Consider the following 15,465-nt stretch of genomic DNA (forward strand, 5'->3'; position numbering starts at 1 on the left):
AACTAAATTATTAAGGTATTGAAATTTTTAATCAGAACAAGAACTGAGTATAATTAAAAATTCTCAAGATAGATAGGTGTATATGATATATAATTATATGATTATAATGTTAACAAAATATCAACAATTATAAATTATAAAAAATATTTTTTAAGAGCTTCATTTTTTTTCAATCATAACAAATGTATTTTAGAATAATAATTTATGATTACTTAAAATAAACATTGTGTAAATAGTTATTAGGTACATTATAACAAGAGAAAAAGTAATAGAAAATAGTAATGCCATATAGCTTGAATTCAGTATAATTTACAAATTAATGTAACTATTTGTTTTGGTAATATTTTTTTAAGTATTGTTATAATGAATATTGTATTTTGATGAATTTTAATCAATAACAGTTCCTGCATTTCTAGTAAATTTTGAACTAACTAAGTAGAATAGTTTAAACCAACTGGAGAACTAATATGTTTTTGTACAAATACAATTTTAAAAATTCCCTTTTAATTTCTACACATTGTTAAGATGCGTCATAAACTCATAACTTTTGTTTTAATATTTTGGAAATGGAACATTTTAGAATATCGCACCCGAATGCTACAATAATTAGCTTAATTTTAGTTAGATATTATTATTATTTTTAGTAGGTACATTTATTAATTAATATTAAAAATCAATGAATAATTAGGTACTGTTAGATATATGCAGTTGAAGGAAATTGAAAAATACAATGGGTTATACAACAATTGTATTACCACAAAATGTTATACTAAAATAGTTAAGCTATAGTAGCTAGGTATTGTCAATAGTACGTATAACTTATAAGAATATACCATATTAAACTATTATAATATTACATTATTGTAAATAGTATAAATGATAAATATTTCATTAAATTAATATTATATTAGTACATACCTTTTAGATAATTTCGCTTCAGGCTTTTCTTTGGTAGTTACGCCTACGAAAACGTAAACGAAAAAAAAAACGAAATGAATAAACACGATCATGACAAACGATAAACACATGGATTATCATAAAACATTGATATACAGTCACCGATGGTCTCGACGGTCTATGTAAGAAGACGTAATAGACGTATAAAACAGTGAGCTACCGATGAACCGAATGATACGTTGACATAAAAAAATGTGAAAAAATTTGACATACTAAGTTTTTAGTATGGGGTAAAAAGACTTAATATTACTTAAGCATAACAATTTATTTTAACCAAATGTAATGTATACGTCGTAAAAAATACATAAGCCATAGTTGATTTAATAAAATGGTAAAATATTATGTCTCGAAAATAATTTAAATTTTTAAATTTTTGGAGGTTATATTCTTAATCTTAATGTTTAATATTTACTCATTAATTTCATTTTCATAAATATTATTTTATTATTTTTTTTTATAGACAATCAAAACCTTCAAGAAGAAAAACTTTGTGTTTATAGAAGTAAATCAGACATTTAACTTCTTAAATGTTTGATTTTGAACCGATATGTATCAATGTGCTCCCGTTTTTCCTTGAAAATCATGAATAGATGAATATTGAAAAAACAATTTTTTTTAAAGCTAAATTCTTTTTCCTTCACCTTAGAAACAGTATAGGTATTATTTTAAATTTTGAACTTAAAATTTGACCTTTCACAGTTAACAAAAATAAAAATTATATTTTCTTGATAAATGTTGTTTTATTTATATAACAATTTACAATATAGATATCAATTTAATATTAAAGAAGGAAAGCATGGAAAAGTATTTTTGATTTTAATTTTTAACTATTGTCTGAATATACAAATAATCTCTCCAATCAGAGCACGGGTAGGTGAATTTTCTTTTGAAGCCTATAATTTTGACTTATCCGCTTAGGAGTAAACATACAAAGGTTACTACCACACTTTCTAGATTCTTTACCGAACTGAAGGTGGTAGTAGCAATATGATGATGAGGACGGGTTGATTTTAGGTGTTTGTTGTGATTGAATTGTTTCTGTGGGGTTTTTTGGCTCTTGTTTTTGCTTGAAATACGCTAACTGACTTGACAGTTGGCGTATGGCTTCCTCGAGAGCGTCGAGACGAGCTTCAATTGTCCTAGCCGTGGCGTCGACCGCGACTTCGCGAGGCTCACGTTCTCGTCGACCGGCCCTTAGTGCCAGTAAAGACGACTTGAAAAAATATATGACCTGTGACGTAAATTAGTTAATATACCTTAAGTTAGATATCCAAACTTTATATTTATACTATTAATTTTGCCTTTAACAATATATGTGATTTTATAAAATATAAAATAGTAATTGATAGCTACTGTTATTTGTGATCATATTATAATATTTATTATAAAATGACAAACGAAAATACATAATAAAAAATAAAATATATAATACGGCGCTTCGGGTATACAATATTGATGCTTGCGCGTATTTATTATAAAAATACTATTTTACATATTATTACATCACATTACCTACACAAACAGTTATTAATTTTTATACAGATAGTGAGATAGCGCATTCAAGTAAAATGCATCAAATGGCGAAAAAAATACAGTAATTACCATTGAGTGTGTACAAGTGTATATATTTTAAATCTATAGTATTGTCATGAGTTATATTCAACATTACACTCTATAATTTATTGTAATGGAACTAATTGAACTATTATCAAAAATACAAATACATTTTCCACTACTGTAGACTATTCTACGATTAAATATCGAAGATAAGTCTTTGAATGACGTATTTATGAATAATATGTTATATCAGTTGGAATAAAAATCAATAAGTGTAAATTTCGTCTTCCTGCCGTTTAAGGTAAGGACAGTTGCCCGTTAGATATACTCACAGATCCAGCGATCAGACGTGCCACGTATAGCAGCCAGACGTTGGTCGAGATATATATCATCGTCATGTGTTTGTTGTCCAAAATGAATAAACACAGGACTCCTAGTAGCCGTTGAATAAACGAATTTAAAGATGAAGACCATGTCTTTACTTTTTGAAATAAATGCATCTTGAATAGATTAATCACAATTGAAATAGCACCTTCAAACAAATACAATTTTTGATTTAACTAATAAAAGTAGGTTAATAGTACATTTTAGTAATATTATCTCTGTGTAAAGTTACGTAGGCGAGTTTGATTATTGAAAAACACACTCTTGAAATAATTAAATGTATACTTACAATTTAAACAATTGTTCAATATTGCTTACTATTAGAATAGGATGCTAGAATGCCAAAAGAAAAGTAGAGACTCGAATTAAATATGATTAATCAAAATTATATTTTATGAATAAAAAGACAGTCAAATGTGAAATGCAAATATAAATTATGAATTCTTTATTTTTTATATAAAGACGAGTTAAATTTGTTTTATACTGCAGATGTCTACGGTTGAACGTTCAAAATAGTACTGACGAAATTTTTTGTCTAACAGGATATAAATGCAAATATAAATTGTGAAATCTTTATATAATTTAGTCTCTTAGTTACAAGTAAACAAAATGTTTTATTTTGTGGAAATCGACAACTTACATTTAAGCCAGCATATTAAAATATAGCGTAACAAAAAAATAACATAGTAACATATTGTGTGCATCTATGCATTGTTTATAATATATAAATTTAATTTAAAACATAGATACACGATAATAAATAATTAGTTACAAGTTAAGCTTTATACGTATTTAACTTTAGGCGATTGAATTAATTGAATTAAGCATAACATAAATCTTTATTAAAAGAAGACTTCTTTGAGTTGTTAAGTTTTTTGTAAAATAAATTTATTTTTCTTTTCTTTTCTTTTTTTCTGGGACGCATGTAAAATCACGGAAAATAATAGAACGGGCCGTTACATTATGGAGATTTTATATAAACCGTATTTGTACGGAATGTAAAATTACGTAAAGTTTAAACGAATTTAAAAATACACTCTTGAAATAATTAAATATTTACTTACAATTTAAACAATTTTCCTATGTTGCATACTATTAGAATAGAATTAATAAATGCCAAAAACTTTTAATAATCAGTAAAGACCAAACCGCTGGGTGTAGTGACCTTAAATTTTGTACAGAGTTTCCTTAAGCAATGTAATGGCGCACTAAGAAAGGATTTTTCAAAATTCGCATTTTAAAGGGTTGCTCAATTGGGGATTTTATGATTTACGATGGAATTTTACGTTTATAATTTTTGTTTATAAAATTGTTACTTAAAAATCTGTTTTATGTGTTGATACATTTACATTTAGTCATTTTTGCCCCAAGTGGAAAAACAACCAATGTAGTATATAAGAAAGTGCTAATAATAATAAAAAAAATATAATAATATTCTCGGCCTATAAATGTATGTTTTCAATGAATCTTTAACACTCCCACACACACACAATTAAATTGAGAATTTGAAGTAATATTAGCACTATCAATACAATTAAATTAAAAACTAATACACGACATACGAAAATGCAAAAAAAGAACTTAATACACGGGCAACACCGTGTCGGGTCAGCTAGTAATATATAAATTTAATTTAAAACATTATACACGATAATAATTAATTAATTACAAGTTAATCTTTTTACGTATTTAACTTTAGGCGATTGAATTAATTGAATTAAGCATAACATAAATCTTTATTAAAAGAAGACTTCTTTAAGTTGTTGTGTTTTTTGTAAAACAAATTTATTTTGATTTTGTTATTGTTTTCTATTTTCCGCGGGACGCATGTAAAATTACGGAAAATAATAGAACGGACCGTAGAATTAATAACTGTAAATAAACGGAACGAAACATCACGGACCGTTATTTTGCAGAGATAGATAAATTGTATTTTTACGGAATGTATACTTACAATTTGAACAATTGTCCAATATTGCTTACTATTATAACAGAATTGATAAATTCTACAAACTTTTAATAGGTAATCAATGTAAAGTAGAAACTCGAATTTAATATTATTAATCAAAATTATATTTTATGAGTAACACGTCAAATGTGAAATGCAAATATAAATTATGAAATCTTTATATTATTTAGTGTATTAGTTATAAACAAACAGAATGTTTTATTTTGGGAAAATCGACAACTTACATTTAAGCCAGCGTATTAAAATATTGCGTAACAAAAAAATAACAAAGTAACATATTGTGTGCATCTATGAATTGTTTATAATGTATAAATTTAATTTAAAACATAGATACACGATAATAAATAATTAGTTACAAGTTAAGCTTTATACGTATTTAACTTTAGGCGATTGAATTAATTGAATTAAGCATAACATAAATCTTTATTAAAAGAAGACTTCTTTGAGTTGTTTTTTTTTTTTTTGTAAAATAAATTTATTTTAATTTTGTTTTTGTTTTCAATTTTCCAAGACACATGTAAAGTCACGGAAAATAATAGAACGGGCCGTTACATTACGGAGATATTATATAAACCGTATTTGTACGGAATGTCAAATTACGTAAAGTTTAAACGAATTAAAAAATACATTTTGAAATAATTATGTATTTACTTAAAATTTAAACAATTGTCCTATGTTGCTTACTATTAAAATAAAATTGATAAATACCACAAACTTTTAATAATCAATAAAAAAAAAGCGGGCAAGTGGGTATCGTTCTGCTGTACAATAGAGGGTGGGGTGGACCGTGGACTAGGGTAAGTTAAATTTGAATGCAATGATAGGTATCATTGTATACAAAAAACGATTCTGAACGAAGATGATTTTTCTGCCTATATAGGATATAATTTCCATTGGTTAGTGAAAAAGGTAGTTTGTGTTTTAATGGCCTGAATACACCATAATTTAAGTTCTTTTATAATTATTGTAAGCTAAACTTATGAAAAATATTGTATTAATTTTTCAATTCTTAGCTACCTATAAAAACATTTTTATGAATTTTACCTACAAAATAATTTGCAAATATTCATAATTTTGACGAATTTTTGTCAAAATTTGAACTTCAAATACTAATAAAAAAAATTGTGCTTATGTGTTTTCAATGAATCTTTAACATACCCACACACACAAAATAAAATTGTGAATTCGACGTAATATTAGCACTATCGGGTCAGCTAGTAATATATACATTTTATTTGAAACATACACGATAATAATTAATTAGTTACAACTTACAAGTTAAGCTTTATACGTATTTAACTTAAGGTTATTGAATTAATTGAACTAAGCATAACATAAATATTTAAAAAAAGAAGACTTCTTTGAGTGGTTTTTTTTTTGTAAAATAAATTTATTTTAATTTTGTTTTTGTTTTCAATTTTCCAGGACACATGTAAAGTCACGGAAAATAATAGAACGGAGCGTTACATTACGGAGATATTATATAAACCGTATTTTTACGGAATGTCAAATTACGTAAAGTTTAAACGAATTTAAAAACACACTCTTGAAATAAATACATATATAGGTACTTACAATTTAAACAACTGTCCAATATTGCTTACTATAAGAATAGGATTGATAAATGCCACAAACTTTTAATAATCAATAAAAAGTAGATACTCGAATTAAATATTATTAATCAAAATTATATTTTATGAGTTACACGCCAAATGTGAAATGCAAGTATAAATTATGAAATCTTTATATTATTTAGTGTATTAGTTATAAACAAACAAAATGTTTTATTTTGGGAAATTCGACAACTTACATTAAAGCCAGCATATTAAAATATTGCGTAACAAAAAAATAGTATAGTAACATATTGTGTGCATCTATGAATAGTTTATAATATATAAATTTTATTTAAAACATAGATTCACGATGTTAAATAATTCGTTACAAGTTAAGCTTTATAAGTTTTTAAGTTTGTGTGATTGAAATAAATGAACTAAGCATAACATAAATCTTTATTAAAGGAAAAATTCTTTGAGTTGTTAGGTTTTTTGTAAAACAAATTTATTTTGATTTTGTTTTTCTTTTGTTTTTTCTGGGACGCATGTAAAATCACGGAAAATATAATAGAACGGAACGAAGAAAATTATTAACTGTAAATATACGGAACGAAATATCACGGACCGTCAGATTACGGAGATAGATTAACCGTATTTTTACGGAATGTCGAATTACGTAAAGTCTATACGCACGGACCATCATACTTCGCACCACCGTAAAAATAAATAGAAAACAAACGTTAAATCCCGGACCGTCAAATTACGGAATATAGAATATTGATACTAATACTTTCGAGCGATGAAAAAAATACTAGGTGATTTATTTATTTTCCAATTCAATAGTGAAGCTTAAATTCAAAATTTAAAATATTTTAATGATATGACAAAATAATTATTGTAATTTTTAAAATAAAGAACACCAGAAATAATGGAATGGTAGCTGTCAATCCTGCCCATACGCTAGAACCGCCACTGGGCTGAACCATTCATAACATTAAAAAGTCTCTTTGGATGTGTTAATGTGCGATACACTAACGAAACCGCTACCGCCGGTCGAATTATTATTTTAATTTTAACCACAAACGCTTTCTATTGTCAATAAATGAATTTAAATTTAGCACAATGCATAATCGCGATCAGTGAGCAATCTACGTTTTACAAGGTGTATATGTTACGGGCAAAGTATAAAATTTGGGAATTTTACACAATGCCCGGGCATTTTATACATTGTCCGGACATTTTATACAACGCCCTGCGTATATTGGGCAATATAGAAAACGGATGAAATGATTTAACGAATAATGATAAATCGTAAAACATGGCTAAAATAAAGTCAAATTATCATTTAAAAATTATTATCTGTCACTAAGTAGTTTGTTAGTAAGTTCTTATCGTATTTTTACAATGGGGATGTCTGCTTGTCCACATATTATACGTGTGTACTTGACATAATATATTACCTATAACTATATTTACTAATTTATAAGTTAAATTATATGTAGTTGTAGTGCTTATCATGGAGTGCCACAATCGGCCTTTTAACTATTCTCAAAAATCAACTATTTAGTAACCGCGAATCGTTTGTACGTTATAGTGCAGGTTAATTGATTCAGTGCGTAACTATTGTTTCGAATATGGAAAAGTTTAATGAAGATTTAAACAATTTGTTAAAAAAAAAGGTTCAAATACTTTATTTTTTACCAAATTGAAATATGATCAATTAATACTACATATAAAGCAATTAAAGAACAATGATAAATTATTTTATACTGTTTTGAAAAGTATTATACTTAGGTAAATAAAATATTTAAAACAAACAAATTCTAGTTAAGTATCAAAAAATAAAATAAAATAAAATTACTTTTTTGAAATTGTTTGATAATAATAATAATATTATTAACATTATAAAAAATGCTATACTTGTATGCTTTGTTATGTCTTACAAATGCATAACATAGCATGAATTGTATATTCAGAATAATCCATATTAACTCTCTTATTCTCAATATACTAGGTAAAAAATAATTAAAAAAAAACCTATGAGGCTGACAAAATAATATTTTTTATATTTGAATTTATTGTAGTAGATAAATAAATATGTGTAATATCCAAAAAGTAGTTAAACTAGAGTATTTAGCCAGAATATCCAATTTGGTATGCCATGTGTTAATACGTTTAATTGAATGTTTTATATCTTTACCCATTGACTATATTGTAATTTCAACAATCTGAAAATAAAAAATTAAAATAAAATTATAAAATGAATATTTTTGAACCGTTACATGAAACTATAAAAATGCTTTAGGTTATTAAGTTTCAACACAATGTATAAAAATGTTCATATAAAAAAATATCACTTAGGTACTTATATTGAGACCTAAATTCATGGTTTTGATCACGGTTAATTCATTTTGCTTCCAATGTTTGTAATTCCTCTTCTGTATTAATAGTAGATTCTGTGATAATAACGTAATCCAGCAACTTGTTTTTCAATAGATTCTAATTTATGCTCTAAAAAAATTAAGAGTATTATATATATTATATTTACAAACAAGTGTATAAGTATAATTAACAATTTTCAAGATAGATAAGTCATAAGTGTATATTATATATAACTAGCTGACCCGACACGGCGTTGCCAGTGTATTACTTTCTTTTTTTGCATTTTCGTATGTCGTGTATTAGTTTTTAATTTAATTGTATTGATAGTGCCAATATCACGTCAAATTCTCAATTTAATTTTGTGTGTGTGGGTGTGTTAAAGATTCATTGAAAACATACATTTATAGGCCGTGAATATTATTATATTTTTTTTATTATTATTATTAGCACCTCCTTATATACTACATTGGTTGTTTTTCCACTTGTGGCAAAAATGACTAAATGTAAAGGTATCAACACATAAATCAGGTTGTTAAGTAACCATTTATAAGCCAAAATTAAAAACAAAATTTTCATCGTAAATCTCAAAATCCCAGTTTGAGCAACCCTATAAAATGCGAATTTTGAAAAATCCTTTCTTAGTGCGCCCTTACATTGCTTAAGGAACCTCTGTACAAAATTTCAATTAGCTGTAATAATAAAGTGATAAATGTGTTAACACATAAATCAAGTTGTTATAGCAACCATTTATAAACAAAAATTAAAAACAAAATTTCCATCGTAAATCTCAAAATCCCCGTTTTAGCAACCCATTAAAATGCGAATTTTGAAAAATCCTTTCTTAGTGCGCCTATACGTTGCTTAAGGAACCTCTGTACAAAATTTGAAGTCCCTATTCCCAGCGGTTTGTACTGGGCGTTGATGAGTGAATCGGGGCGGTCTCCTATATGTATATAGATTATATGATTATAATGTTAACAAAGTATCAACAATTATAAATTTAATTATAAAAAATATTATTTAAGAGCTTCATTTTTTTTCAATCATAACAAATGTATTTAAGAATAATAATTTATGATTACTTAAAATAAACATTCAATAAATAGGTATTAGGTACATTATAACAAGAGAAAAAGTAATAGAAAATAGTAATGCCATATAGCTTGAATTCAGTATAATTTACAAATTAATGTAACTATTTGTTTTGGTAATATTTTTTTAAGTATTGTTATAATGAATATTGTATTTTGATGAATTTTAATCAATAACAGTTCCTACATTTCTAGTAAATTTTGAACTAACTAAGTAGAATAGTTTAAACCAACTGGAGAACTAATATGTTTTTGTACAAATACAATTTTAAAAATTCCCTTTTAATTTAAAAAATTCACATTGTTAAGATGCGTCATAAACTCATAACTTTTGTTTTAATATTTTGGAAATGTTTAATATTTACTCATTCATTTCATTTCCATAAATATTATTTTCCTTCACCTTAGAAACAGTATATTATTTTAAATTTTGAACTTAAAATTTGACCTTTCACAGTTAACAAAAATAAAAATTATATTTTCTTGATAAGTTTTGTTTTATTTATATAACAATTTACAATAAAGATAAGAAAAAAAAAGAAACATTTTTTAAAGAAAGAAAACATGGAAAAATATTTTTAATTTCAATTTTAAACTAAGACTAAGACTAAGGTCTGAATATACTAAAAATCTCTCCAATCAGAGCACGGGTAGGTGCACTTTTCTGGTTTGTTAGACGTATATAACGTCTTCTTAAATGTTTTATGTTTAGTCGATATCTTTGGGGTAAACGTGCACAGCTCGCTAGAGCACTTCTGCGCTTTTTTTCCGAACCGGACGTGGTAGTAACACCACGACTTTGGGACTGTATGGGTTTGTCCAGAGGTTTGAATTGGCGGAGCGCGATTTGTTGGCGCGCAATTTGTTGGCGCGCGATTGGTTGGCGCTTGAATTGGCGTCGCGCGATTTGTTGCTGATTGAACTGTTGGCGCTCGATTTGTTGACCCTTGAACTGTTGGCGCCTGGTTTGTAAGCACGTGGTTAAACTTGAATTGCGCGAACTCGGCCGAGAGTGACCGGACGGCGTCCTCCAGTGCACCTAGGCGCTCGTCAATCGTCCGAGGCGCATCGGCGACATCGACTTCGCGTTGCACGAGTGAGTCCAGAATGAATGAAGACACGATTCCTAATAACCGTTGAACAAACGAATATGAATCTACCGACCATGTCTTTACTTTTTGCAAGGAATTCAAAAAATTCATCTTGAATGAATCAAGCACAATTGAAAGCTAAATTCTTTTTCCTTCACCTTAGAAACAGTATAGGTATTATTTTAAATTTTGAACTTAAAATTTGACCTTTCACAGTTAACAAAAATAAAAATTATATTTTCTTGATAAATGTTGTTTTATTTATATAACAATTTACAATATAGATATCAATTTAATATTAAAGAAGGAAAGCATGGAAAAGTATTTTTGATTTTAATTTTTAACTATTGTCTGAATATACAAATAATCTCTCCAATCAGAGCACGGGTAGGTGAATTTTCTTTTGAAGCCTATAATTTTGACTTATCCGCTTAGGAGTAAACATACAAAGGTTACTACCACACTTTCTAGATTCTTTACCGAACTGAAGGTGGTAGTAGCAATATGATGATGAGGACGGGTTGATTTTAGGTGTTTGTTGTGATTGAATTGTTTCTGTGGGGTTTTTTGGCTCTTGTTTTTGCTTGAAATACGCTAACTGACTTGACAGTTGGCGTATGGCTTCCTCGAGAGCGTCGAGACGAGCTTCAATTGTCCTAGCCGTGGCGTCGACCGCGACTTCGCGAGGCTCACGTTCTCGTCGACCGGCCCTTAGTGCCAGTAAAGACGACTTGAAAAAATATATGACCTGTGACGTAAATTAGTTAATATACCTTAAGTTAGATATCCAAACTTTATATTTATACTATTAATTTTGCCTTTAACAATATATGTGATTTTATAAAATATAAAATAGTAATTTGATAGCTACTGTTATTTGTGATCATATTATAATATTTATTATAAAATGACAAACGAAAATACATAATAAAAAATAAAATATATAATACGGCGCTTCGGGTATACAATATTGATGCTTGCGCGTATTTATTATAAAAATACTATTTTACATATTATTACATCACATTACCTACACAAACAGTTATTAATTTTTATACAGATAGTGAGATAGCGCATTCAAGTAAAATGCATCAAATGGCGAAAAAAATACAGTAATTACCATTGAGTGTGTACAAGTATATATTTTAAATCTATAGTATTGTCATGAGTTATATTCAACATTACACTCTATAATTTATAGTAATGGAACTAATTGAACTATTATCAAAAATACAAATACATTTTCCACTACTGTAGACTATTCTACGATTAAATATCGAAGATAAGTCTTTGAATGACGTATTTATGAATAATATGTTATATCAGTTGGAATAAAAAATCAATAAGTGTAAATTTCGTCTTCCTGCCGTTTAAGGTAAGGACAGTTGCCCGTTAGATATACTCACAGATCCAGCGATCAGACGTGCCACGTATAGCAGCCAGACGTTGGTCGAGATATATATCATCGTCATGTGTTTGTTGTCCAAAATGAATAAACACAGGATTCCTAGTAATCGTTGAATAAACGAATTTAAAGCTGAAGACCATGTCTTAACTTTTTGAAAAAAATGCATCTTGAATAGATTAATCACAATTGAAATAGCACCTTCAAACAAATACAATTTTTGATTTAACTGATAAAAGTAGGTTAATAGTACATTTTAGTAATATTATCTCTGTGTAAAGTTACGTAGGCGAGTTTGATTATTGAAAAACACACTCTTGAAATAATTAAACGTATACTTACAATTTAAACAATTGTTTAATATCGCTTACTGTTAGATGAGAAGTGATAAATGCCAAAAGAAGAGTAGATACTCGAATTAAATATTCGATTTAAATTTAAATATCAAAATTAATTATGAGTAACACGTCAAATGTGAAATGCAAGTATAAGTTATGAATTCTTTATTTTTTATATAAAGACGAGTTAAATTTGTTTTATACTGCAGATGTCTACGGTTGAACGTTCAAAATAGTACTGACGAAATTTTTTGTCTAACAGGATATAAATGCAAATATAAATTGTGAAATCTTTATATAATTTAGTCTCTTAGTTACAAGTAAACAAAATGTTTTATTTTGTGGAAATCGACAACTTACATTTAAGCCAGCATATTAAAATATAGCGTAACAAAAAAATAACATAGTAACATATTGTGTGCATCTATGCATTGTTTATAATATATAAATTTAATTTAAAACATAGATACACGATGATAAATAATTAGTTACAAGTTAAGCTTTATACGTATTTAACTTTAGGCGATTGAATTAATTAAATTAAGCATAACATATATTTTTATTAAAATAAGAATACTTTTTTGAGTGGTTTTTTTTTTTTTTTGTAAACTAAATTTATTTTAATTTTGTTTTTGTTTTCAATTTTCCAAGACACATGTAAAGTCACGGAAAATAATAGAACGGGCCGTTACATTATGGAGATTTTATATAAACCGTATTTGTACGGAATGTCAAATTACGTAAAGTTTAAACGAATTAAAAAATACATTTTGAAATAATTATGTATTTACTTAAAATTTAAACAATTGTCCTATGTTGCTTACTATTAGAATAAAATTGATAAATACCACAAACTTTTAATAATCAATAAAAAAAAAGCGGGCAAGTGGGTATCGTTCAGCTGTCCAATAGAGGGTGGGGTGGACCTTGGACTAGGGTAAGTTAAATTTGAATGCAATGATAGGTATCATTGTATACGAAAAACGATTCTGAACGAAGATGATTTTTCAGCCTATATAGGATATAATTTCCAGTGGTTAGTGAAAAAGGTGGTTTGTGTTTTAATGGCCTGAATACACCATAATTTAAGTTCTTTTATAATTATTGTAAGCTAAACTTATGAAAAATATTGTATTAATTTTTCAATTCTTAGCTACCTATACAAACTTTTTTATGAATTTTACCTACAAAATAATTTGCAAATATTCATAATTTTGACGAATTTTTGTCAAAATTTGAACTTCAAATACTAATAAAAAAAAATTGTGCTTATGTGCTTTCAATGAATCTTTAACATACCCACACACACAAAATTAAATTGTGAATTCGACGTAATATTAGCACTATCGGGTCAGCTAGTAATATATACATTTTATTTGAAACATACACGATAATAATTAATTAGTTACAAGTTAAGCTTTATACGTATTTAACTTAAGGTTATTGAATTAATTGAACTAAGCATAACATAAATATTTAAAAAAAGAAGACTTCTTTGAGTGGTTTTTTTTTTGTAAAATAAATTTATTTTAATTTTGTTTTTGTTTTCAATTTTCCAGGACACATGTAAAGTCACGGAAAATAATAGAACGGAGCGTTACATTACGGAGATATTATATAAACCGTATTTTTACGGAATGTCAAATTACGTAAAGTTTAAACGAATTTAAAAACACACTCTTGAAATAAATACATATATAGGTACTTACAATTTAAACAACTGTCCAATATTGCTTACTATAAGAATAGGATTGATAAATGCCACAAACTTTTAATAATCAATAAAAAGTAGATACTCGAATTAAATATTACTAATCAAAATTATATTTTATGAGTTACACGTCAAATGTGAAATGCAAATATAAATTATGAATTCTTTATATTATAGACGAGTTAAATTTATTTTATACTGCAGATGTCTACGGTTGAACGTTCAAAATAGTACTGACGAAATTTTATGTCTAACAGGAATGAATAGATATATTTTAACACCGAAAAATCATTTCATTGACGACAACATTTCTATTGTTTTTGTGGCCAGAATATATTTATATGTAAATAGTTAAATTGGTTTTATAATACAATATATCTATGGCATTACTCCTATATTGTAATCGTGCATTATGTCAAACAATTCTATTTATTTATTTATTTTTTTTTGCATTAGACATTTAATCAGTATTGTTAATAATCAAAATAAATCGGCTCATTTCGTGAACACGAGAAGACTTTTTTTTTATTCGTGTAACCTAGCTGGCTAACCTTTTTTTTTTAACAAATTGTTTAAATCTTCATTAAACTTTTCCATATTCGAAACCATTATTACGCACTGAATCAATTAACCTGCACTATAACGTACAAACGATTCGCGGTTACTAAATAGTTGATTTTTGAGAATAGTTAAAAGGCCGATTGTGGCACTCCATGATAAGCACTACAACTACATATAATTTAACTTATAAATTAGTAAATAAGTTATAGGTTATATATTATGTCAAGTACACACGTATAATATGTGGACAAGCAGACATCCCCATTGTAAAAATACGATAAGAACTTACTAACAAACTACTTAGTGACAGATAATAATTTTTAAATGATAATTTGACTTTATTTTAGCCATGTTTTACGATTTATCATTATTCGTTAAATCATTTCATCCGTTTTCTATATTGCCCAATATACGCAGGGCATTGTATAAAATGTCCGGACAATGTATAAAATGCCCGGGCATTGTG

At 27.0% G+C, this 15,465-nt stretch overlaps 2 protein-coding genes across 3 annotated transcripts; both read right to left on the reverse strand.

The window, feature by feature from the left end:
* Positions 1 to 1,756: 1,756 nt before the first annotated feature.
* LOC126549418 (uncharacterized) lies at positions 1,757 to 4,867 on the reverse strand. The gene is made up of 3 exons (XM_050198545.1): positions 4,853 to 4,867; positions 2,847 to 3,046; positions 1,757 to 2,188 (listed from the first exon to the last, which is right to left on the reverse strand). Exons 2-3 carry the CDS (start codon positions 3,012 to 3,014, stop codon positions 1,817 to 1,819), a joined length of 540 nt encoding a protein of 179 aa, XP_050054502.1. The 5' UTR covers positions 3,015 to 3,046; positions 4,853 to 4,867; the 3' UTR covers positions 1,757 to 1,816.
* Positions 4,868 to 11,216: 6,349 nt separating this feature from the next.
* On the reverse strand, positions 11,217 to 14,645 carry LOC126549416 (uncharacterized). Of its 2 annotated transcripts, none has more exons than XM_050198541.1 (3): positions 14,437 to 14,645; positions 12,391 to 12,590; positions 11,217 to 11,732 (listed from the first exon to the last, which is right to left on the reverse strand). In XM_050198541.1, exons 2-3 carry the CDS (start codon positions 12,556 to 12,558, stop codon positions 11,361 to 11,363), a joined length of 540 nt encoding a protein of 179 aa, XP_050054498.1. In that variant the 5' UTR covers positions 12,559 to 12,590; positions 14,437 to 14,645; the 3' UTR covers positions 11,217 to 11,360. The 2 variants fall into 2 exon arrangements, with proteins under 2 accessions (XP_050054498.1, XP_050054497.1); XM_050198540.1 differs by lacking the exon at positions 14,437 to 14,645 and adding an exon at positions 12,732 to 13,060.
* Between the last annotated feature and the right edge of the window lie 820 nt (positions 14,646 to 15,465).

Source organism: Aphis gossypii, chromosome 1 (genome assembly GCF_020184175.1).
Source record: "Aphis gossypii isolate Hap1 chromosome 1, ASM2018417v2, whole genome shotgun sequence".
Taxonomy (NCBI): Eukaryota; Metazoa; Arthropoda; class Insecta; order Hemiptera; family Aphididae; genus Aphis; species Aphis gossypii.

Bases quoted from the DNA above. Each gene is read 5' to 3' on its own strand.
- LOC126549418 (XM_050198545.1), bottom strand. From the start codon at position 3,014: ATGCATTTATTTCAAAAAGTAAAGACATGGTCTTCATCTTTAAATTCG. The intron at 2,189-2,846 runs GTGAGTATATCT...TTTACGTCACAG, and splicing joins CACGTCTGATCGCTGGATCT to GTCATATATTTTTTCAAGTC.
- LOC126549416 (XM_050198541.1), bottom strand. From the start codon at position 12,558: ATGCATTTTTTTCAAAAAGTTAAGACATGGTCTTCAGCTTTAAATTCG. The intron at 11,733-12,390 runs GTGAGTATATCT...TTTACGTCACAG, and splicing joins CACGTCTGATCGCTGGATCT to GTCATATATTTTTTCAAGTC.